The following is a 22,445-nucleotide window of genomic DNA, read 5'->3' as shown; positions in this document are numbered from 1 at the left end:
TCCATCCTGATCCTCTTCCCTACACCTGCATCCAAATCCCAGTTTGCTATGGGCGCTGCTTTGCTGCCTGGTGCAGACACCCTTCTGGAGTCAGGGGGATGCTGTGCAGGGTCATGTAGGTGAGACAGCCCAGCATGCTCTCAGAGCAAAGGCACTTCATAAAGCTTCCGTGGGAGATGCTACAGCTTGAAGGAGTCAGCCAGAAACAAGCAGCCTAATGCTAGAATTAGAAAAAGAGCTGTTTCCAAACTCAGCCTTCTCAGAGGGTTTTAGACAGGATTATCCAAGGCTTCGGAAAAACCCCACAGTTTTCACCAGACTGAAACCAAACACAGAAAATGCTGGATTCAGAAAGGAGCAGGGCTGAACGGGAGCCACCCCTGTAGAAGAGGGTGTTGGAGGTAACCCTGTACCCCTGCTGCAAGGCCTCAGGAAGCAAAGATGCATGAATGAAGAAAGGTCACACAGAACACCAAGAACCTAACCCCAGCCCCTGCAGGAACCGTTATGCAGCTTTAGAGGCTATGTGAGCCCTCTCACCGCATGCATACAGCTCCGGATACCCACAGGGGCTGAGCTTTAAGATGAGAGTGCCCACAGCAGGAGCAAGTGAAGGGCATCACACGATGCTGGATGGATGCAAACCATCCAGGTTTTGGGCCCTTTTATTCTTCATAGGGAAGTGTCAGCAGCAGCATCTTGTCTTCAGGAAGGGGAAGAAGCGGTCACACAAGAAGCACTGTTGTTTGTGGGATCTCATGCCAAGTACGGAGCAAACTTTTGTCGCTGAGTGGGACGAGGAGCCAGACTCCCTGGGAGTGTTCAAACCACAAAGAAACCCCACATTTCCAAACTGGTGAAGGTCTTTGAATGCTGCCAAACCCATCCATCACAGCCCAGCTGCTCTTCGGCACCTCTTGTAGGGGCGACAGAGACCACTAAGCACAAATGAAACTTGTTTCATCCCCATCGATGCCCTGACCTCCAGTCTAGCATCACTCTCACCCTTCATCTACATCAGCTGTGAAACACAGCAAACTCAGAGGAAAAGTGGCAAGCAATAAAATACGGGATAAACCTCATTTTGTTCTGTTGGTGGGGAAAGGGCAGCTGTGAAGTCATCTCTGTCCTTTTTGTTTGTGCCTAACCAGTAAAAATACAGGATTGTTTTAAGTGTTGGGGCTGCTTCATTTTGTTTTCCTTGTACGTACAATTGGCCACTTGCTTGAGGGACTGAAGGTGCTGGAGATGCTGAGACTACCTTGCCCTGCTCCAGCACGCTCACTGAGCTCAACTAGCCATGCACACACAGCCCAGCAGCCCTGGGATCCAAACAGATCAACTAACATCCAGGTTTGGGGCTACAAACTGATACGAGGCAAGTGCGAATCCAAGGATCCCATCCCAGAGCTGGATATAATCCCACAAGGAAAGATTTCCCAACGCCCAGCCCAAACTGTGCAAGCAGTTTGTGTATCTGACACATCTTCTTTGCAGTCTGTTCCCATCTGGTCTAACACCAGGATCTTGGATAGTCCTGGCTTATGTGGTCTGGAAAACAAACTGGTTTTGGCTCTTATTGGTTTTTGGGGGTTGTTTTTAGGGATGCAGGGCTTTGCATGGGATAAGCAGAGGCGATTTAATCTCACCAGCTGATATTGCCTGTATTTGACGAAGCAGCTGACTGGCTTGCAAGCCAGCAATGAAAATCTTGTGAATCACTACGTTTCTTTGATTTTCCTGCCTGGCATCTCAGAGAGGATATGTGCAGAGCTCCCATAGCTCCTCTTTGGAGCTATCACTGCTCACGCCCTTGAAAGGTTTGTTTTGGGAGGCTCACAGCAGAATCCCTCTGTGGTGGGCACTCAGGGCAATGGTGCAGTCTGGCTCTTGGCGTGACAGGCTGGTACCCTGCCAATGGGCAGAGGAGAGTCTGAGCAGGTATCACTGAGCCTGCGGTTCGGGGCTGGCATATGAGCACTGGGACTTGCATGGAAAATCTCCATGAAATCCACACCCATTTTGCAAGGAAATGAGGAAAGTATTCCAACATGTTTGTCTGGGTTTACAATTGGAAGGTATATTGACATACATTTATCTGTCACATAAACTTCCAGGCAGGACCTAAGGGTGATGGAGCCCAGCCTGGTGATGGGTGCATTGAAATCTCAGGTTTGCTGGTTGACACAGGTACGTGTGACCCCCAGGCATGCTCCTGGGAGCTCTCTGTAGCTCAAAGCCAGGAAAAACGGGGTTTGCTTGGAGTCAGCACAGCAAGAGCAGTCTCCTGTTTCCAGCCAAGCAGCCTGTAGGAGCTGTTTCACATGAAGACACCACACAACAAGCTCGAGGTTCCTCTGTGATGTTCTTGCCCAGGAGGGGAAATAAAGTCACTGTTATCAGGAAAGGAAGAGAGAAGCCTGAGGCTTCTCTGGCTTAGAAAGGGATCTGGAGTTCGGGGAAAGAAGAGAATGGAGCAAGGCTCTGATGGGCTCCCTTACCCCCTAGCACATTATTCTTCCCCCCTGCGTGCTTCTCCACCCCTTCTGCACTGAGGGAAGGAGCACAGGCTGTGGTCTCCCTGGATAGGTACCCAGGGGCAATCAGTGCACTGGGCAAAGGGTTCTGTCCCCTCATGGCCAAGCCCAAGGGGAACAGGTCGTATGCCTCCACCGTTCCTCCCCTTCCAACACCAGCATCTGGACCACATCTGTTCACACAGCTGCAAAGGTTTGCTGCTGTGGCTGCAGGCCATTGCCCAGCACAGCTGGAGTCCATGTGTCAGACCTGGCTTCGCCTGCCAATGCCTTCACCTGTGTCATCTTGTCCCCTGGGGTGTTTAGGGCTTGCCCTGTCCCTGTGTTGTGTCCAGCCAGCACAGTACATCAGTGACATGGTGCACATAGATGGAGCCTTCCCTCCTCTCACACCGTACAGCTCCGCTCCCCCAATGCCCCACCAGCTGGAAAGTCAGCCCCCACTGACTTCCTTCATAAAGGTCCATGGAGACAAAACTGTACTCACAAACACATAATTACCAAGCTGGGTATTTTCTCCTCTTAATTAGCAATGCCGTGGTGCTTTAATTGCTCGATTAAAGTTGCCCACAAGGAAGGTTTAAGGTACATTAAATTTGCTGATTGGTTCGTCAGCATGAATCCCACCAACTGGAGAAAATTATCTGCCTCCCAGATTGCTAACCAGACTCTCCAGATCCATTTCCACCAGCTATGTGCCACAGAAGACACAAGGAGGCCAGCAGCAGAGGGGTTTGTCCATGAGGAGCCAGCAGATCTTCTCCTATTCCCACCTCTCCCTCAGTTTGGGAAGGGTCCCAGTAGTGACAATCTCCCTCTCTTCTCCTTGTTTAGAGGACACGACCATTTCTTCCGCTCAAGCAGAGCTGGGTGAAGTCTACCCCAGGGCCAAATCCTCATTCGGGGCTCCCCTGTTTGGAAGCTGGGCTCACTCAGCCCTGGCAGGCTATAAACACCCTCCTCAGCTGCAAATGGGCTGATGGAACAGCAATCACCTACCTGTTGCTCCCTCATCACTGCTTTCCAGCCAAGCTGAAGCGCCAGAGTACAGCAGAGGGAAAGCAGCCAGCAGGTTAAGATGCCTGCTCCCGGCCTCCTGAAACCCATGGATATATCACAGAGACACTCTTTGGGAATCGATGCAAAGGGTTAACCAATGTACAGGGGGGTTAGGGTTAAGCCACTTGCCTGACAATGTTACTGCTCGTTCCTGCTTATCGTACTCTCTGTGTATGCTAAAACAAGATGTAAGGACATGGCTCTTGTTAGGAGGTAGGGTCCATGACATGGTTCCCATCATTTGGATGCCCAGGCCTGCTGAAATTGGCTCTGTGGTTTGGACAATGACCAAGCCTCCAGGGAGCATGCGGAATGAGCAGGGGTAAAAAGTTCAGGCTCGAGGAAGACTCGTTTACTTCACCTTGAGACCCTCACCCACGACCACCAGGAGGCACTGCGCAAGCGCAAAGGACCTTTTAGCTCATTATAATACGAAGGGGGGATAGGACATGAATATGTATAGGCGGGTTGTGTAACCTCATGCATATGTATAACTTTAGAGGATAAATGTAGAGGAAAACAACGCTGAGGTGCGCATGCCTTTGGAGGAGCAATCCCACATGCGCCTCAGCGCTGACTAAAGCATACCTACTTTACAACTTTAACAAGTTGTGGAGTCTATCTGCGTGTCAGAATGGCATTTCTGCCAAAGGCTCATCCCCTCCACTCTGACAACAAGGAAGAGTCTGTCCATGGAATGACGCAGGTCTGCCCCAGAATGCTGACCCTGATGCAAGGATCATGGACTTAAAGGGTAGCCCTCCCCAGAGAGGGTCTGGCCAGGGCAGGCAGGAGGGGTGTGGATGCAGGGATACTGTCCTCACCTGCCAGAGCCTCCCTCCACCTCTCCATCCAACCCCAGGATGTGGAACACTTGTTCTGGGTCTCAGCCTCATGGATCCTTGAGGAGGTGGCTTATGGCTGTCTTTCATTCCCACAGAAGCAGAACCAGGGTTAAAGTGCTTCCCTCGCTCATTACTTTAATTGCACTGACCTTATTGAGATGGGTCTCTATTTGTCCTGTACAGCAGCTGCATACAAATAAGGTGGATTATGCTGATTGTCTTCTTATCTGATAAAATGCGAGGACAGATCCCCTTTACTTATGCTATCGCTTATTCTGCTATTTAGGCAGAGCAGTTGCTATTTGCTGTGGTTAAGCGATACTAATGTGTCTTGCTGTGGAGTGATGCGTTTCAAGGAGGAAAGAGCTGGCTCTGTATGATGGGGGTGAGGGAACCAAAGTCCTTCAGACCCTTGACTAAGGTGGGGAAGAGTGAGTGGGGCAGCAGGGCTGAGCTGCCCTGGGACAGAGACCCTGAGGGGTTTCATTCTTGGGGTGGCTGTGGCAGAAGATTCCATGGGACTGGAAGTGGGAATTGTAGGGGTTGGCAGACTCCAGGACCCCAATGGCAGTTGTGGCCACTCATGTGCAGCACTGGTGCAGTCGAAAAGGGGGTCCTGTGCATCTGTAGATCAATCAGGAAGAGGCATGAGGCACACACAGGGGGGACAAATGCCTTGTGTGATACAGAGCTGTGACACATCTGATGCCAGGCGAGCTGGCAGCCTTAGCGTGGTCCTCTCTCCAGTCCCATGGAAACTGCCCCTCACATCCTTACTGCATACACCAGGACATCCCAATAAGGTGAAACATGTGGATCCTGCTGGAGTAAAAGAAAGGAGTCAGAGATCCCAGCAACCGCCCTCCTGCCCAGCCTTTGCTTAGGCATCCGAGGTGCTGGCTGACAGTAAAGGGGACGAGAGGCAGAGAAGTTCCCCAGGTCCTTCCTCATCCTCCACCATGTCCCACCTCACCCCATCCTTCCCAGCTCTGTGGCGCAGCCTTCCTTCTCCTCTGAAGGGCTGGGAACAGCTCGGGCCATGATCTGGTTTCCAGAGCTCTCTTCCTTCACTCTGGCAGGTCCTTAGAAAAATGAGCATTGAAGAGGAGGGGGAGAAACCTCCACAGTTCAAACATCTTTAGCTCTGCCAAATAAGGCGTCTGGCTGTGAAAGGCGGAAGGAAATTAACTTGGAATCACATTTTAAACACTGCCATGGAGGCAAAGCATCTTCTCTCTAATTTCACACACACCACACCCCCCCAAGCAAAAAAATGAATTTCCTTGATATTTATAGAAAAATTATTAGGGCCACAAGGAGTGATTTATATCAGCTCATCGCTGTGATGGAGAATGAAAATTGCCAGCCACTGGAATCCTGCTTTTTGTCCACCTGACAATTAAAACGGCTAATTTCCAACCCCGGCAGATCCGCTGGGGTTATAAATCACCCTGGAAAGGCACTTTTCACCATGAAAAATGCACTTTGCCCCAGTCAAGCACGAGAAGCTTAGATTGAAGATTTGCATCTGCTTGCTTTTGTGTGTGAATACATGTACTCCTGCTCCAAAGGAGATGCCAAGGAAGAGGTGTTGAGCTATCCAACTCATTGTGCTGGATGAACGGGAAAGGGAAAGCAGGAGTGTGAGACAACACCGAGGTCAGAGAAAGTCCAGTGCCATTTCTGTCCTGTTTCTGATGCCACAAGCCCTGGAGATTTTCACCAGAGAGCATTCCTGGTTGAGCAGCATGAGCTGACACTGGCACAGGGTGCCCAGAGAAGCTGTGGCTGCTCTGTCCCTGGCAGTGTTCAGGGCAAGGGTGGACAGGGCTTGGAGCAAGATGCTGTAGTGGAAGGTGTCCCTGTCCCTGCCTTTAAAGATGACCTTTAAGGTGTCTTCCAGCTGCAACCATTCTATGATTCTATGAACTCACAGCTCCTTGCAGTCAGGCTGGGTCCCACACCAGTGCCCCTTTCATGCACACTCTTGAACATGGGACAAGATAGAATCATAGAACAGTTAGGGTTGGAAAGGACCTTAAGCTCATCCAGTTCCAACCCCCTGCCATGGGCACGGACACCTCACACTAAACCATGGCACCCAAGGCTCTGTCCAACCTGGCCTTGAACACCGCCAGGGATGGAGCATTCACAGCTTCCTTGGGCAACCCATTCCAGTGCCTCACCACCCTCACAGGAAAGAATCCTTTATAAATTATCAGAGCTATCGCAGGATGACTTCCAAACCAACGGTTGCAGGCAGGAGTTTTGTATAGAAGCATTTATTCTGCCTGTCCTTTCCTCTCTCATAGCTGGGGACCCTCTGGGGCTGGTGTGGGTCCCAGCAGCCCCTGGATCCATTCCCATCCAGCATCGGACGTCCCGACCTTGCGTCAAGTCTCCCTAAGACAAATGTTCCATTTGGCGTTTCCATGAAAGGCAAACAAAGGCCCCGCACTCTTATTTGTGCTGCTCCCCTAAAGGCATCCCATAAAGAAACCGAGAGCAAACAGATCCGTGCAGAGGGCTCTCACAGGGAGCCCGTGCTCTGTACACACACATCCCTGTGCCTGATGCACGGCTGCCACTGGTCACCCCGCTTCCTTATCACAGTTTGCACAGTCGGCAGCTTGAAGTCTGCCCAGCGGCACAGGGGGCCCCCAGGAAGGCTCCCGGCACCCCCAGGCTGAGGAGCTCTGAGCGGCCCCGGGGAGCCGTGATGGATGGAGGCAATAACCTTGTCTCATGAAAGCTCCATGGTTTTCTGTTTGCTTTCCTCTCGTTCAAACCCTCTGCCAAAGGGAAGCGAGTGGTGGGGCAGTTTGGAGAAGTCAAGTGATGCTTTGCTGGTGTGCTGAGGGCACTGGGATGGGAGCTCTGGACCACTGTATTCCGTGGTAGGAAAAGATGGAGCCAGGGCAGTCCCTGTCCTGATGCCAGCTCCCACTGCAAAACCAGTCCTCATCCCAAAGCCCTGTGCACCGGGATGTGTTATGGTCAGGCTCACAGGAGCTCCCAAGGAGCTTCCTGGTGGTACCCGCAACACATTTGGGAAGCATGAAGATGGTCAGCAAAGGCTTGGGCAGCCCTTCGTCTCCACAGAGGATGGCTGTCCAAGTTTGTGTGAGTGGGTTTCTGCCCTCAACCCATCCCCAAGGAGGTGAAAGCCCCTTGCAGCCATCCCTCCCCTCGCAGGCATTGCTAGCAAGAAGCAGAGACTCACCCATGCAGGAATCCCTCTGCTCCTCATAGCCAGCGCTGCAGACGCACTTCCCAATGGGCACCAACCATTCTCCCTCGGCGCTGCAGTACATTTTGGGGGTGTCCCTCTCCTCCGAATGGCCCACACACTCTCCCCGCACTTCCACCAAGGAGGACGAGTCCGCCCCAGTCACAGCCTCGGAGAAGGACGCCAAGTTCCTCACTGTTGCCGGGCACTTCTTGTAGTACACCCGCACTGAAACGATGGCGATGCAAGCGCCTATGTCCTGGAATGCCAAGTAGAAACCCCTCTTGCTCAGTGGCCCCACGCCCCGCACCTCCGTGTTCAACTTCAGGCGCCTCACCCCCAGGTCCACGTTGGTGAAGCTCTCATCGGCTGCGATGGTGTCGATCTTCATGAACTGGCTCTCGCGGGTGCTGGTACCCAAGTCCCGGTCGGACTCCAGGTAGTAGAGGTTGAAGGTCTCCTTGCAGGTGCCCAGCACGCCCGGCATGCTGTTACAGTCCCGCAGTGTGAATTTAATCTCTGCATAGACCCGCCGCGCTCCGTCCCGTTGAACCCAGTTGGTCCGTAGCCAGTTGTTCTGGTTGGGGGTCATGACATTGCAGACCTGGTAGGTGTGGATGGGGCTAAAAAACTCATCCATTTCATTGATCGAATCCCACTGTGGGACAGAGAGAGAACACGTCATTCCAGGTGTCCTCCAACACCAGGAGAGCACAGGGCATGCAGGAGTCTGTGCCATCACCCACTCTGCGATGAGCTCCCTCTGCTCCTGCAGCTGCCTCTGGACAAGCGGTCACTACTGTCACAGGCCAAAAGACAATGAGGATGAGCAGGCTGTACCCAGCACTAATCTGGGCAGGAACTTTCCCAGCCCACACTGATGAAGAGCTAAGTACACAGTGCACCCCTGAACGCACAAGTCTGATCTGATGGCACAAACGGATGGCAGTGTGTGCTTGGGAGAGCTCCAAACCCTCCAGACCATGCCTGCAGGTCTCTTGGTGCTCAACCTGTCATTCACAGCAGCAGCAGGAAGGCACGTGGATCTCTTCTGGCTTATGCAACCTCCATGCACAAACTAAAGAGGCTGCTTTCCAGCTGGAGAGTGAGTTTTAGGTGCTTACCATGAGGAGAAGGGGAAGCATGTGGTGAACACAAGGCTTCCAGCAAGAAGCTCAGCTTCCCCAGCCATGGAGAGGAGCCCACAGAAGGTGCTGTGACACACAGGATACACTCCTGCCGCTTGGCTGAGGGGTACAGGGATGCTCTGAAGGGTGGCAGCAGGGATGCTCTTTGCCATGCCCTGCTCATGGGAGGGGAGCTGGACCAGGTGACCTTCAAAGGTCCCTTCCAACCCAAACTCTTCTATGATTCTATGTACTTACAGCTTCCCTCTGCAACAAATGTAGGGACTGGAGCTCTCCAGGTGTGCCCAACAAGAGAAATACAAGGCTATCGTATGAACCAAAATGCCTTGGCCTCCAGCTAGAGTGGATGCTTTGGGTCTCCAGACATTCACTTCTCTCCCAAATCTGGCAGAGGAGATGGTTTTCCTGCCTCTGGTGTCTGCACACCCCTGTGGCACTGCCAGAGCTGGCAGCATCCTCATGGCTGGCAGAGAGCAGGGAGCTAAATGCCCATCTCCAAGTACTGTCAATGGTCGGCATCAGCCACAGGGAAGAACTTGGAGGATTTGCTTTTCATAGAATCCCAGACTGGTTTGTGCTGGAAGGGACCTTAAGATGATCCAGTTCCAACCCCTGCCACGGGCAGGGACCCCTTCCACTAGAGCAGCTTGCTCCAAGCCCCTGTGTCCAACCTGGCCTTGAACACTGCCAGGGATGGGGCAGCCACAGCTTCTCTGGGCACCCTGTGCCAGCGCCTCAGCACCCTCACAGGGAAGAACTTCTGCCTTATCTCCAACCTGAACTTCCCCTGTTTCAGTTTGAACCCATCACCCCTTGTCCTATCACTACATTCCCTGATGAAGAGCCCCTCTCCGACATCCTTGTACCCCCCTTCAGATACTGGAAGCTTCTCTGAGGTCTCCACGCAGCTTCTCTTCTCCAGGCTGAGCAGCCCCAATGTTCTCAGCCTGTCTTCATCCTGGAGGTGCTGTAGCATAACTCTTTCAAACCGAGTGCTTTTTTGCACAGTGCCTGGACCGTCAGCTCTTTCCCAGGGTTGTATGCAGCACCTTGGGATCCCAAAAGGCCTGCCTGTACCACCAGCCTACAGGGCAAGTGCTCTGCCATCGGTGGAAACACGTGGAGGGGGACAGGCCACCCAAACTGGTGGCTCAGATGCCACAGGAGCATCTTCCCAGCGTGCCATAAGGCAACACAGATCCCGCAAGCAGTGACATCCCTAGAGCAGCTGGGATGGAGGGGTTCTGCTTCAGGCATCCCTTGTTTCACCCTAATGACAGGCTCTTATAGGTGGGGAGAGGAGTCTCTGACGCTGGGTGCCATCGGTCCGGGAGCTCTGTGCACACCCCCAGCCTCCCGCATCGCCTCCTCTCAGCCCACAGTTTGAAGTGGCTTTTGTTAGAGGAAGCTCAGCCTGGCCCCCGTCAGTGCAATAAGATCCCCCAGCGAGACGGAAATGAGGACACCATAATTACTGTGGTGAGCGCACGGGCTGGGGGGGGGACACGGGACATGATTGCATCTGTATGCAGGGGTTTGCCTAATGGCTTAAATTAAAGTCAACACCAGCTATATAATATTTGCCAGATATATGGAAGGCGAAAGATGCAAACACCAGATATCTGGGCAGCTGAGCAAGGTCTTACAAGTCTCCCAGGGCTGGTGTGGTGCAGCAGAATGGGGAGGAGGAGGAGTGGAAGAGGCGAACACACAAGGAGAGAACACATCCAGCAGCTGCTCAGCATCCCACCACCCTTTGGTGACCACAGAGGGAACCAAGGGACGGGGTCTTCCCCACCCTGGGATGGCTTCCTTGAGGGATGCCTGGCACAGCAAAGCTGCTGCCCCTGAGATATCCAGCACCGTCCTTCCTCCCGTGAGCAAGCACTGAGCTGCAGCACCTCCCTGGGAGCTGCCTGGTCCCTCGCTCTGTCACTGGGAGAGAAAAAGGATGTTATTGCACCTATAAATCAGTAGTGGGAGGCCTTAATGGAGATAATCCTCATGAAATCAGTCACTGCTGTGGCTAAGGAGGGATTTGTCAGGCCGTTAACTACCCTGAGCTTCACTGCAGGTGATTAACTCCTGGTAGTGACCAGTGTCTGGGGAATTAGCAATAACCCAGCATTTACAGAATGAGCTCTGGGAGATGAGCTTTTAACTCAATTACTAATCTAAATCTTTATTTTTCCAACGTTCCATTCCTACCCCTCTCTTTCTTTCAGAGAAGAGGAGTTTCATCACTGCTTGCCCTGTAACCTGCTGGTGTTCCTGGATCCAAGCAGAGGCTCTGGATGGGAAGAGAAACCCCTTTCCCAGAAGCAGAAGGGCAGAGGTGGGGATGCACAAACCACCTCTGAAGGTCTTTCCTGGTGCTCCCACCAACATAGCCAACATGGAGCATGCCAGGCACTGGGGCAGGTCCCTGGGGGGCAGATGCCCAGCAGCTCTTTGGGCTGACCCCAGCCCATGCAGTGAGAGGGATGCTATGGGGCCAGGCCACAGAGGTGCTGGTGGGGAGGTCACGGGCAGCATGGGGAGCCTTCCTCCAGAACTCAAGGTGCTCCTATTGTAATTAGCTCTTGCAAGGCATCAACCAAGCTCTTTAGATACCCTGAGTCTGAACAAAATCGTTTCCTGTTTGACTTTGTAAATCAAAGTAGACGATACAATAATTATTAATAATATGTTGACTTATCTCATCAGCGTTTTAATTAGTCAGTAGAAAAGCAATTTGCAAAGGGGCCGATCAGGCTCCCTCTGATCCAGCGGGTCACGTGCCAAGCAAGGAGAGGGGAGAGAAGGGCACTGGGGTGTTTTACTGGGGAGAGCTGGGAAACCGGCGGCACAGAAGGGGAAGGGGCAGCCTCTTTGACAGCACTGATAAGAGTTTAATTTTCAGCGCAAAGGGAATTGTTCTGGGGATGGAGCGAGCTGCAAAGCTCCCGGGAGCCCTTTGAAGTTATAATTGAGAGGAGCCGCAGCCTGCGGGACAGGGATGCTGCTGGTGACCCTTCCACTTCCTGCACGTGTCTCCGTGGTGGAGGTGAGGGGGGGATGCAATTAAACCCCTGAGCAGCAATTACAGCCAATTACCCCTCAGTTAATCGTCTGGCAAGAGGAAATGTCAAAACAGACCACACATGCCTCCCTGATGGCTTGACACTCCCTAGGGTCCATGGTGCTGCTGACCCCCACTGAGCCCGCTGCTCCCTGCCCTTTGCTCCTCTGCTCTTGGTGGCCACAGCAAACCCAGAGAGGGGCAAGTTCACTTTTCCCATCGATGAGATGAAAGCAACAGGACTTTGCAAGTGCCTCTCTTCCAGCTTTGTGCTGCTGCTGCTTTGAACTGTTGGCTTGCTGCACAGGCAGCAAACAGCCCAGAAGAGGAAAGCTCTGAGGCTGCCACCTTTCCACTGGCATCCCCAGCAGCCCCAGAGAGGTGGGGCAGAACCATAGGGCAGGCTATAGGGCACTAAAGACTGAGCTAGAGGACACAAGCTCCTCAGAATGGGGACCGGGGCTCTGTGTTGTTTAGTGCCATTAAAGACCCATGCAGAGCTACCCACCTCCCCACTGTCACCCATGTCATGGCCCCAGGCTCAGGCAGGGCAGCGGAATGGAGATGTGGGTGAAGCAAAAACGAGCATGACTTTAGCTGAGGAACAGGGTCAGCAACGCCGACCTCTGAACGTGCATCAGGCCACTCCAGGACACCAGGATTTGGCAGCAGGTTTGGGATGAGATGGCAGCAGTGGTGTGACAGGATAGGGATGGACACGACCAAGCACAACCTGTGAAGAGGACAATGTCTCCCTCATCCAGCAATGGCAGAAGAAGGAAACCAAAGCCAAGCAAACCCACATAGCGATGGGTTTTTAACAGCGACCTGTTAACAGCATCACTACAGGACCTGAAGGATTTACCACCACTGGCAGTTTTGCAGCCAAAGGTTTTTATCTGATAGAAGCCGGGCTTTTCTGAGGTGCGAGTGAATTGGCAGCTCCGAAGGCCTGTATTTCTGCAGGAGATCACATCATATTAGTTCTGCGGTCCCCACTGACCTTGTACCTCTGAATCTGTTACACTTCCAGGATAGTCACTGCAAGAGCTAACTGCTAAAATTAGAGCTAGTAATTTAATATATTTACATATATAATAATGCCTGATATAAACCCAATCGCCGTCATTAGTATGAATTCACCGTGCCGATCACTCCTGCTCGAACAGCGTGGGGACTGAACGTCTCAAGCAGCAGATCAATGAAAATGATTAGAGGCCTGGGAAGATTTCCGTAGGAGGTGGAATTGGAAAGATTAGGACCGTTTAGTTCAGAGAGGGGATGAAAAAGAGTGGGCATGAAAAAGCAGCACAGCAGCGAAAGCCAGGTAGGCACCCCAATTTTGCCCTCTTTGTGCATTGCGGCAAGCCCCACTGTGCCTCGCAGTTGGTCCTCTGTGTGTTTATTATGCGATTGTTTCTGTTCCCTTCAATGAATGAGCAAACTCCTTGCAGCCAGGTCACTGCTGCCATCTGAAACTCACCATTTCCAGAGAGCTGCTGTGGCAGGGAAATGCGGACATGGAAATGCAGGCATGGAAATGCAGGTGAAGGGAGCATGCAGAAAGGACCCAGCCAGTAGAGATGGCAGGTTCAGATGGGGGTCACCACCCCTACATCACTCCTGGCCACGCTGCAGGGCTGTGTATTTACATCCCCATTCCCTTTAAGAAACCATCCACATCCCTGCCCTTCTTCCCCATTTCCCACAGCAAACTCCTCTGATTATAGGTTGCTGAGGATTTCCCAGACATTTTGGGCTGCTCATCCTGATGCTCCCCTTGGTGCAGTGAGGACTGAGACGCTTCTCAGTGTGAGAGCCCATGGGGTGACCCCACTCTTGAGCTCCCTCTTTGCTCAGGACTTGGTGACAACCTAGTCACTACCAGGGGACATGGACACTTAAATGGCATTTCCAAACCAGCCGCATCCCACTGGTCTTTCAGGCTGACATTTTCCCATTGGATGTGGCCTCTTTGCCCCATCAGCACTGACCTAGGTACCAGGGAGACCTGTGGTGACCCATTCCCCACACGCCAACAGCCGCTTCATACTTACCCCATGCGAGGGATAAGTCATCCAGCCCCAGTCCCCCGGGATTGTTGATGTGTCTAGCAAGTTCACTGGAAAACAAAATGCTGCATTAGAAAGCTTTCTCCCCATCCCTGAGGGGCGAGGAACTGAGGCACCACAAGCAACCCCTCCTTGCATCCCACTCGCCTGATTCCTCCCTGCGCCTGTCAATCCATGGGGCTGCTGCCAGGGACCTGTTTGGCTGCAGCTGAGGGAGATGTGGAGCGAGGAGATGGCAATAAATGGTGCTCCCCAAAGCTGTTGGTTTGGGGTATAATTGAGGTGAGGCTGTATCAGACCTGGCCATAGGACTGAGAGCAATGCGTTCTGTTGGAGGAGAGGGGAGTGCAAACAACAGATTGGAGGGGGTGCAGAGCAGGGCAGAGGGGATAGGGAAGCTGGGAACACAAACTGCAAGCATTAGGTTGTCCACCAGTCCCACCCTGGGCCAACACTGATGCAACCAGAGCATCATTCCTCCCTTGGACACTTCTCCAGAGGCTCAGTCAAGTCTTTTACATTCCCATCCCTCCCAGCATCACTGGTTTGAAGTCTGCACTCCAGCAGCCACTGTAATTATGCACCTCAGTGCCCGGCTCCAGCACAAAGTGACTCCCCATGGTCCTGGCTGACACCCCAGTGGAGAGGCCAGGCAGCGGGGGACAGGCTCCATCAAAGCCAATCCTTCACAAGCCCTGCCACCACCAGGAGCCCAGCTTAACGAGGAGGCACAGGCAAATCTGCAAGGGAAGGGGAGCAGCTTCTGCAGGGATAGAGGTGAGGATGCCTTTGAATGTGCTCAGGAGCTTCCTGTGCAAAGCCGAGCAGTGTCAGCAGCAGGATGCCCCAGCACTGCTGCATGCACAGGGGGACCTGCTGCTGAGTGTCATCTGCTGCCCATGATCCCCAAACCCAAATCCTACAGCACAAGGCAGAGCAGAGCCTTGCCACTGCCTGATAACCCCCGACTTGCTCAGCACCAGGGGAAAGAGCCCAAGCCCAAGGTACGGATCCAGAGGGATGGAGGCTTGGGAGAGGGTGGCAGCAAGGTGCCCGGACCCTTGGGAGTGAGCACAGCAGGCACCAACACCAGCATGCCCCTGTCTTGTCACCCCTCATCAGAGCCAGGCTTCCTCCAAGACCTCCAGTGCCTCCAGCTGTCCCCAGCAAAAGCCCTGCAGCCACCCAGTAAGTTCAAGCCCGCTTTGGATGCTGCCTCCATGCTCACTGCCCTTCCTCACCCTCCAGCAGCATCACACTAGACCTTGATGCAGCTTGCCTGCATCCCCGCTGCTGCATCAGGTCTTGGCTGGTCTCCGGGCTCCGGTGGTCTTGGAGCAAGGCAGTGGCTTGCCATGCTGGGGATGGGGCACAGTGGGACAGTGGCTCCAGCCCTTGCAGAGGCTGGGCTCAGCGTGGTGCTAGTCCCAGAATCCAGAGGAACGGGTGCCACTTTCATTTACTATTACCAGGCAGGGAAGGAGAGGTAGAGGGAGAGAGGAGCAGAGACGTGAGCTGGCTGTGAAACACCCGGACGTCATGCTCCTGACAGAGCAGATTAGGAGCTTTTGAGGCATTTATTAATGTTAGCAGAACAATTTGAAAGAATTTCCAGGGTTTCTTGTGTGACTCCATTGGCCCGACAGCAGGACGAGCCCCTCCACTCCCTGCATGGCGCTGCTCCCACTGCTAAAGAGGCCCCTTGCCCTCAGCACGGAGTAATTACCTCGGAGATCTCAAATCCATTTTTATTTGTTATTGTTAATCTGAAGATTTTCTGCCTATTTTCCCTGGGTAATTCACCCAGCAGGAGCTCGGGCTCGGGAGTTCCCTGCTCACAGAGCAGGAGCACGGTCCCAGTGACCCTCAGCAGGCAGGCTGCAGGGAGCAGACCGCTTTTGCAGACCCCCTCTCCCCCCCTGCTGTGGTCCCTGCACCCTCTTTCCCACGCCAAGATGCTCTGCAATGGATGCAGCTGCTCTCCAGGCAGCACAAGGAGCTGGGATCCATGGTGGGACGTACCCTAGGCTTGTCTGCACTGCCCTGTGTGGGACCTGGAGCCAGCTTGGAACACCCCATCCCACCACACGGACCACATGGTTGCTACCCAACCTCATAGAGATGATGGAGCCGGCTCCTTGCAGATGCTTTGGTGCACAAGCTTGCACCTCCTGCAGGAAGCCTTGCGGAGCAGATTGCTCGTGCCTTGTTGCAGGAAGAGGGTGAAGTTGTTTCCTTTATTCCTCAATGTTTCAGCCATTAAGACCACTGCAGTGGGCATTGCACAAATACAAAGGCATTGCGTGCCCAAGAGCGTGTGTGTTAACTCGTGGTGTAGCACACGCTTCTGTGGACCTGAGCATCCAGCCAGCAGCACTATTGCACACTGTGTTCGGGTACGGGGAGACCGACACTGTTCCAAAACCCAACCATCCATTGCAGGGAAAGGCTACCGAAGGGAACACACCACATCACATACAACAAGGGCCCTGTCCAGCCCCTCGCAGGTGATGTCCCATCTCAGGAGGTGATGCTCAGAAAGAGCTGGAGGACAAGGAGGCTGCCACAAAAAGACCCCTTTCAGCTGGAACGTGTCTCAGAAAACGTGGTTTGGGAGACCTGTGTCCTACAGCTGGGCGATTCTGTTTGATGTCATGGACTGTCTGCATGGATCAGGCTCAAACTGCGAGCTCCATTTTGTGTTCCTGAGCACCATTTTGTACCTCCCCTATTCTGTGCCTTGGCCTTGACTTGTATTGAGCCAAAACACCAGGAGGTGTCAGGGGAAATGCTCGCACTGGTTCAGGAGCTGTCAAACCCAATTGCCCGTTCAAATGGAAGCACCTAGGAGAGAGCAGGTCGCTCCCCCAGCACCAACTGGGGTCTTAAGATGGTGTGCCATGCAAGGCAGACCTACCTGCTCCTTTATAAAGCTGCATCATGTAATGTTGCATTACACTGAGATGTTGCATTACACCTATGAGCCATCATAGATGCAGATTACACAGGAGTTGAAGACCAGGTGTATGCATATGTATATGAGGTATATGTGTAATTTATTTATAGCTACGTGGTTTTATATATATCTCTATATATCTCTGTCTATATATCATCTAACCTGTCTCTACTTCTATAGCTACATCTATATCTAAATCTATCTATATCATCTATATGTGTATCTATATATCTGTATCATCTATATCTCGATATTAGATATCTATATCTATAGACATAGATATAGATATATAGCTATAGATATAGATATTAGATATCTATATCTATTAGATATTAGATATCTAATTAGATATCTATAGATATCTAATATCGAGATAGAGGTAGATGATACAGATATATAGATATACACATATAGCTATAGCTATATCTATCTATATCTATAATCTCCATATCCTTACCCCTATCCGTACCCATATCTACCAAATTCAGACACTGCTTGGGATAAGTGAGGAAGCCAAGGCAGGGACTAGCATGCAGAAGATAGATGTTTTGTCTGGGTCCATGTGTCTCTTGCCACCTACCTATGAAATGGAACAGTCAGACACCTCTCCCAACACTTGCTCCAGTGGCCACAGCTCCTGCGGGGATGTATGACATCCCTACAAACAGGAACCTCGGGGTCCCTCATCCAAGCATCCTGAGCTCAGGAACAGACCTGTGGGATCAAGAGCTGCCCAGCCCAGTGGAGCCTATGGACCCTCAGCCTGGCTGGGGGTGCGTGGTGGGGTGGTGGGACAAGCCCAGGGTGACATGGGGGGGGGGATGCGCTCAGCCCCATCCTCCATAGAGCAGTGGGGGACCAAAGAGGGCTCTGAGCACCCTCACTAATTGTTAACCCACTGCGGTCCTCACTCTAATTACTCTGTTGTCTCCCTCCCAGGCAGGGGCTTTGTAGCTCAGGCATGGGGAGGAAGGGTCAGTGGGAGCAGCCCTGTTCCCTTGGGCTTCAGTTCCTCTCCATCACAACTTCAAAGGCCTCCCAAGATTCACAGCAAGGCTCCCCCCGTGCAACAACGCTTTTTGCATCGATAATTAAACTCTTATCAGCACAGTTAGGCACTCCTGCTCCCTGCAACTCAAAGACTGTCAGGCTCAGCCCCTGCAGCCTCACGCAGGGTCCGCACACCCCACACTGGCCCCACAACCCCAGCCCCATTCAGTGGGAGAATAACACGGCATGGGGAAGGGGGGTTTATCTGCAGCAGGAAGAGTCTGGTTATGGGAAAGGGGCAGGGAAAGGCTCCCTGAGAGGAGGGGAACAAGAACCATTGGCGTTCGTTTCCCATAAGCTCAGACAGGACTTTGAAGGGGCAGGTGGGGCCGGGGTGGGTCAGCCATTTGTGTCCTACCCTTTAATCCAGGGGTAGGATTAAGCCACGACCTTTCCAACTCGGGAGGCAAAGCCGAGCAACAAAGCTGTGTCTTACTGGCCTCGGAGCATCACAGGGGACGGGATGGGATGTTCTGCTTTTAGCTTTCCCCCTTCCCAGGACGAGTATTTATCCTTAAAGAAAGAAAAGCAGTGATTTATTCACCAGCACACCGGGCTTCGAGGTAAGAGCAGCGAGCCTGGAGGGCAGGTCAGCGCTTCCCATTCGGGATCTGTGTGCAGGGGATGTGCCCCATGGATGCAGGTCGGCACCATGGCAGCGGGGTGCTGCACCCCAGCGCTCAGCCGGATCCAGGCAGGCTTTGTCGGGCTGCACGTACTGAGGACACAGCGGGGATGGTGCCGCGGCTGCCCAGAGAGGGATTTAGTAAAGCATTGCGGGTAGATAGAAAAGATGTCACCAAATCCGGTAGGAACGGGGGGTTTCCACATTTCTGGAATGCTAGAATCAGACTGGAAAAAAAAGAAATACACTCAAAAGAAATGTTTTCAAACAATCGCCGTGGCAATAACAGTGCTGCTTTTTGGACGTGCCCTAATTCCCACTCCAGGATTTCTCCTCGGACCTCCGGATTGTTGCTGTGAACTTTCTGTATTTAATTTCATATCGTTTTGTAGTGCATCAGGAGCGGTAATGCCCATAAGGACTGCCCAGAGGGTCACCCCTTTTCAGTATACCAGGAGCAGAAGACACTTTGATGTAGGAAGAAAGCTTGTTTGTTCAATCAGTGCTAACAGAAAAAATAGCAGTTCAGGTTTTAAAAACGAATTTACCAACCCGATCCTTCCAGACCCTGCATGATCTGGTGTGAGATAATGTGCAGCACAAGAGCATAACCTGTGGTAGGACCGAGGTGCCATGAAATACTGTAAAAAAAGAAAAAGAAACAAAACAAACCACTCCGCACAAAGCGTTTCCAAGGGTAAAAACCTTGAAATTACAGGGCAGCATTTTTTCTCCCACACATCAAAACCCAAACAACAGAAAAACGTTCCCTCACAGAAATATAGGTGGGAAAATAGAGATGGAAAACGCTCCTGTTTCCTACTCTGTTTGAGACTCCTGATGCTCTTGTGCAGTGAGACAGGCAAAGCGAATTGGGCACGCTGGCTTGGGTACCCCAAATGGAAGCAGAGACAGCACCACTGCTGGGCAGGGTGTTACGGTACTGGTGTGCATCCCGCATGGTGGCACACAGAGGTTGCAGTGCAGACAGTGCGTGGTGAGAGCTGGGCATGAATAACTGACTGGGAACGTGAAAAGAATCCACAGGCTGTCCCAGGGCTCAGGGATGGGGTGTTTGGAGCCAGGCTGGAGGCTTGGAGCGAGGGGTGAGCACACGCTTCGCTTCCACATCCCTAGTCCAGGAGCTTGCACTGGTGTGGAAGCAGATATTTTGGGCTCAAGGGGCAGCTGGGCTCGTTGTAATTCAGGGCAGAAACCAGTGGAGGAAGTGGGAAGGCTCCGGGGATGGGGGGGTGAGAAAGGTCGGCGAGGCAAGGAATTCCATGGAAACATCCAATGTGAGCAGGGGAAGGAGCAGGACCACACGAGGCTGGGGAGGGGGGCACTGGGGCAGCTGAAAGGTCCTTGGAGCCCTGTAAGAGGGATTTGCAGACCTGGTGTGCTCAGGTCTGGATTTGGCCTTAAGGGAGTCATGCATGTCCCTTCCAGTGCAGTGTCCCCAGCATAAGGGATGAGACAACAGGGACACATCCATCAGCAGAGAGGAGCCTGTGCTTTGCACAGCTACCCCTTGGCATCGTGTTAGGCTAAAGCCCTGCAAGAGCTAATCCGTCATCCCACACACCATCAAAGGATGGCTTTTTGCATCCCTGACCAGTGTCCCCTAACCCAGAAGCTCAAAGAACACATAATGGATGTGCACCTGCACCAGGACTTCCCACCGAGCCGCAGCCCCAGGTTCAGGGACAGGCTGAACATCTCATGCCACCAATATAGTGACAGTCCTTAAGAATCACACCAAATACGCCTCTTCTGCTTGTGGTAAGCAAAGAGAAATGGGACCCCTCTTCAGAGGGGTTTGTGATGGTGTCCTCGCACCAGTCCTGACTCCCTCATCTCTTTGCTCACGTCTGACACAGCAGAATAGACACAAATGCATTTTCAGCTTTAGACACTGATGTTTCTGACTTCTGATGAGCTTTCTGGGAGCCAAGCAAGCCCCTAACACCATCCCAGGACTTTATCCCAGAGCATCCCAGTGCTTTCACTCCCCACCTGTAAACTGCCTGCTCAGTTTATCGCCAGCCTGTTTGGGATTTGCAGATTTCTCACCCAAAATCAGACTCCCCAGTGTCACCTGGAACTGGAGACCTGTGCCTATAGAAAAACTCGTGAGTCCATTAGCTGGATTAACCATAAAGACACCCTGCCCTTCCCACGGACCCCTGCATCCCAGCAGTCCTGGCAAAGATTTGGGGTTTATCCTCTCCAGAGGATTCAGCAGTGAAACGTGGATGTTTGCAAACGTCCCCACTGATCTGGATTATCCGAAGGGGTTTTGGATGGCAGTTTTCCTGCCATCAGGCTCTCGGATGCTTTTTCCCCCTGATTTCATCTTTTGATCTCATAGCAGTCAGCCACCCTAAACCACGCTCCGCTCTTTGTGCCACGGGGACATTATCCAAGCAAGTTAATTTTTTTCCTTTTTAAAGGCTTTTGCTTTACTTTGCTCTCTTAAAAAAAAATAGCTTTTTCTAAAACGGAACGTTTTCACAGACAAAAATACCAATACTGAAAACGTTTGAAGGGAAGGGCCGGATGTCTCACGCCACCAGTAATGAAATGAAACGAGAGCCTTTAAAAATCGTATGGGAGGTACCTAACACAAAAGGTGTTTCAACCAAGGAAGGATCAGGGACTTGTGTGTGCCCTTGGTGCTGGGATTGAGATGGTCTATCCACTCACTTGCATGTTTAAGGCATTTAAAATAGGAGAAACTGGAGATAGGGCAGAAGGTACCACAGGCACAGCCATGATACCAGGGATGGAACTAAAAACATGTGAGAAGGGTAACTGCAAAGCCCAATTTTGCACCCGCTTGCACCCAGCATGCTTTCACAGCATTAGAATACGGGGTCTTTAATCTAGCAAGAAATGCCTAACAAGAACAAATGGCTGGAAGGTGAACCAGGGAAATTTATATCAGGGAAAAGAGGGGTCCAATTTTTTAAGGCTGAGGCTGATGAGCCATTGGAACGGATTAGGGAAGGCAGGGATGGGTCTGCCTTTGCCCGTGTCTTCAGATAAGTATTGAATAGCTTTCTCGACGGTATCCCTGGGCCAAGCACCGTTCATTAGGCTTTATTGGTGTGGCTGGACCTGATCCGTAAAGGACTTAGGTCCTTTATGCTGTTATTTATGACCACACACCTACCCAGGCAGGACATGGGGATTTTTGTTTCTTGATGAAGGAAACACGGCTGCGTGATCCCTCCGCTCAGGGGTTAACCATTTCTGGGTGACAAAGGGATAATTTTGAGTGTTGCTCATGCAAACACGCTGGGGTGAGGACACCGAACTATCAAAACCTGTCAGGGTACGAATGGAGTTATCACATGAAGGGATTTACCCCTGGAGATAAAGGCAGCACCGTAGGCTGCCAGGGAGGCGAGCGGGGAGGCACAGAACACAGGACCCGGCCGAAACAATGAGCCGAGGTGTCGGGGTGTCTTGATGAAATCGGCACTCACAGAGCATCACCTACCAGGACCTACAAGTGCCGACCGCAGAGAAATGCATGGGACGAGCAGCTCAACCTCCCTCCCTAATTGAGCCTCTTTTAGGGCTGGGGTTTGTGATTTTTTGTTGGGTTTGGGTTTTGTGCTTTTCTTTTAGGTAAAATATTTTTTTCCTAACTATTTCTCAGCAGTTTAAAAAAAAAAAAAAACAATAAATAGGGAATTCCTTTGTCCCTGTAGTAATTCATTGGGTTTTCAGTTATACTTAAATTTGGATCCGTCAGATCGGCTTCCACCGTCACCAAAATGGTGCCCATTTCTTTTCACTGGAAATAAATCCCTCACTATTTCTGAAAACAAGAATCCAGGGAGAGCGAATAAAAA

At 52.1% G+C, this 22,445-nt stretch overlaps 1 protein-coding gene across 1 annotated transcript in view; it reads right to left on the bottom strand.

Moving 5' to 3' along the window:
* EPHA8 (EPH receptor A8) overlaps positions 1 to 22,445 on the bottom strand; it is a 44,031-nt gene that overhangs the window by 17,368 nt on the left and 4,218 nt on the right. The window contains exons 2-3 of the mRNA XM_061450050.1: positions 13,937 to 14,001; positions 7,665 to 8,328 (exon numbers count right to left, since the gene is read on the bottom strand). Coding sequence (XP_061306034.1) covers positions 7,665 to 8,328; positions 13,937 to 14,001 — 729 coding nt within the window. The remainder of the gene's footprint in view (positions 1 to 7,664; positions 8,329 to 13,936; positions 14,002 to 22,445) is intronic.

Source organism: Pezoporus flaviventris, unplaced genomic scaffold (assembly GCF_033815535.1).
Source record: "Pezoporus flaviventris isolate CSIRO_AGI_PZ_B2104156 unplaced genomic scaffold, CSIRO_AGI_Pfla_v1 ptg000009l, whole genome shotgun sequence".
Lineage (NCBI taxonomy): Eukaryota > Metazoa > Chordata > Aves > Psittaciformes > Psittacidae > Pezoporus > Pezoporus flaviventris.
This window is presented reverse-complemented; position numbering and strand designations above follow the sequence as displayed.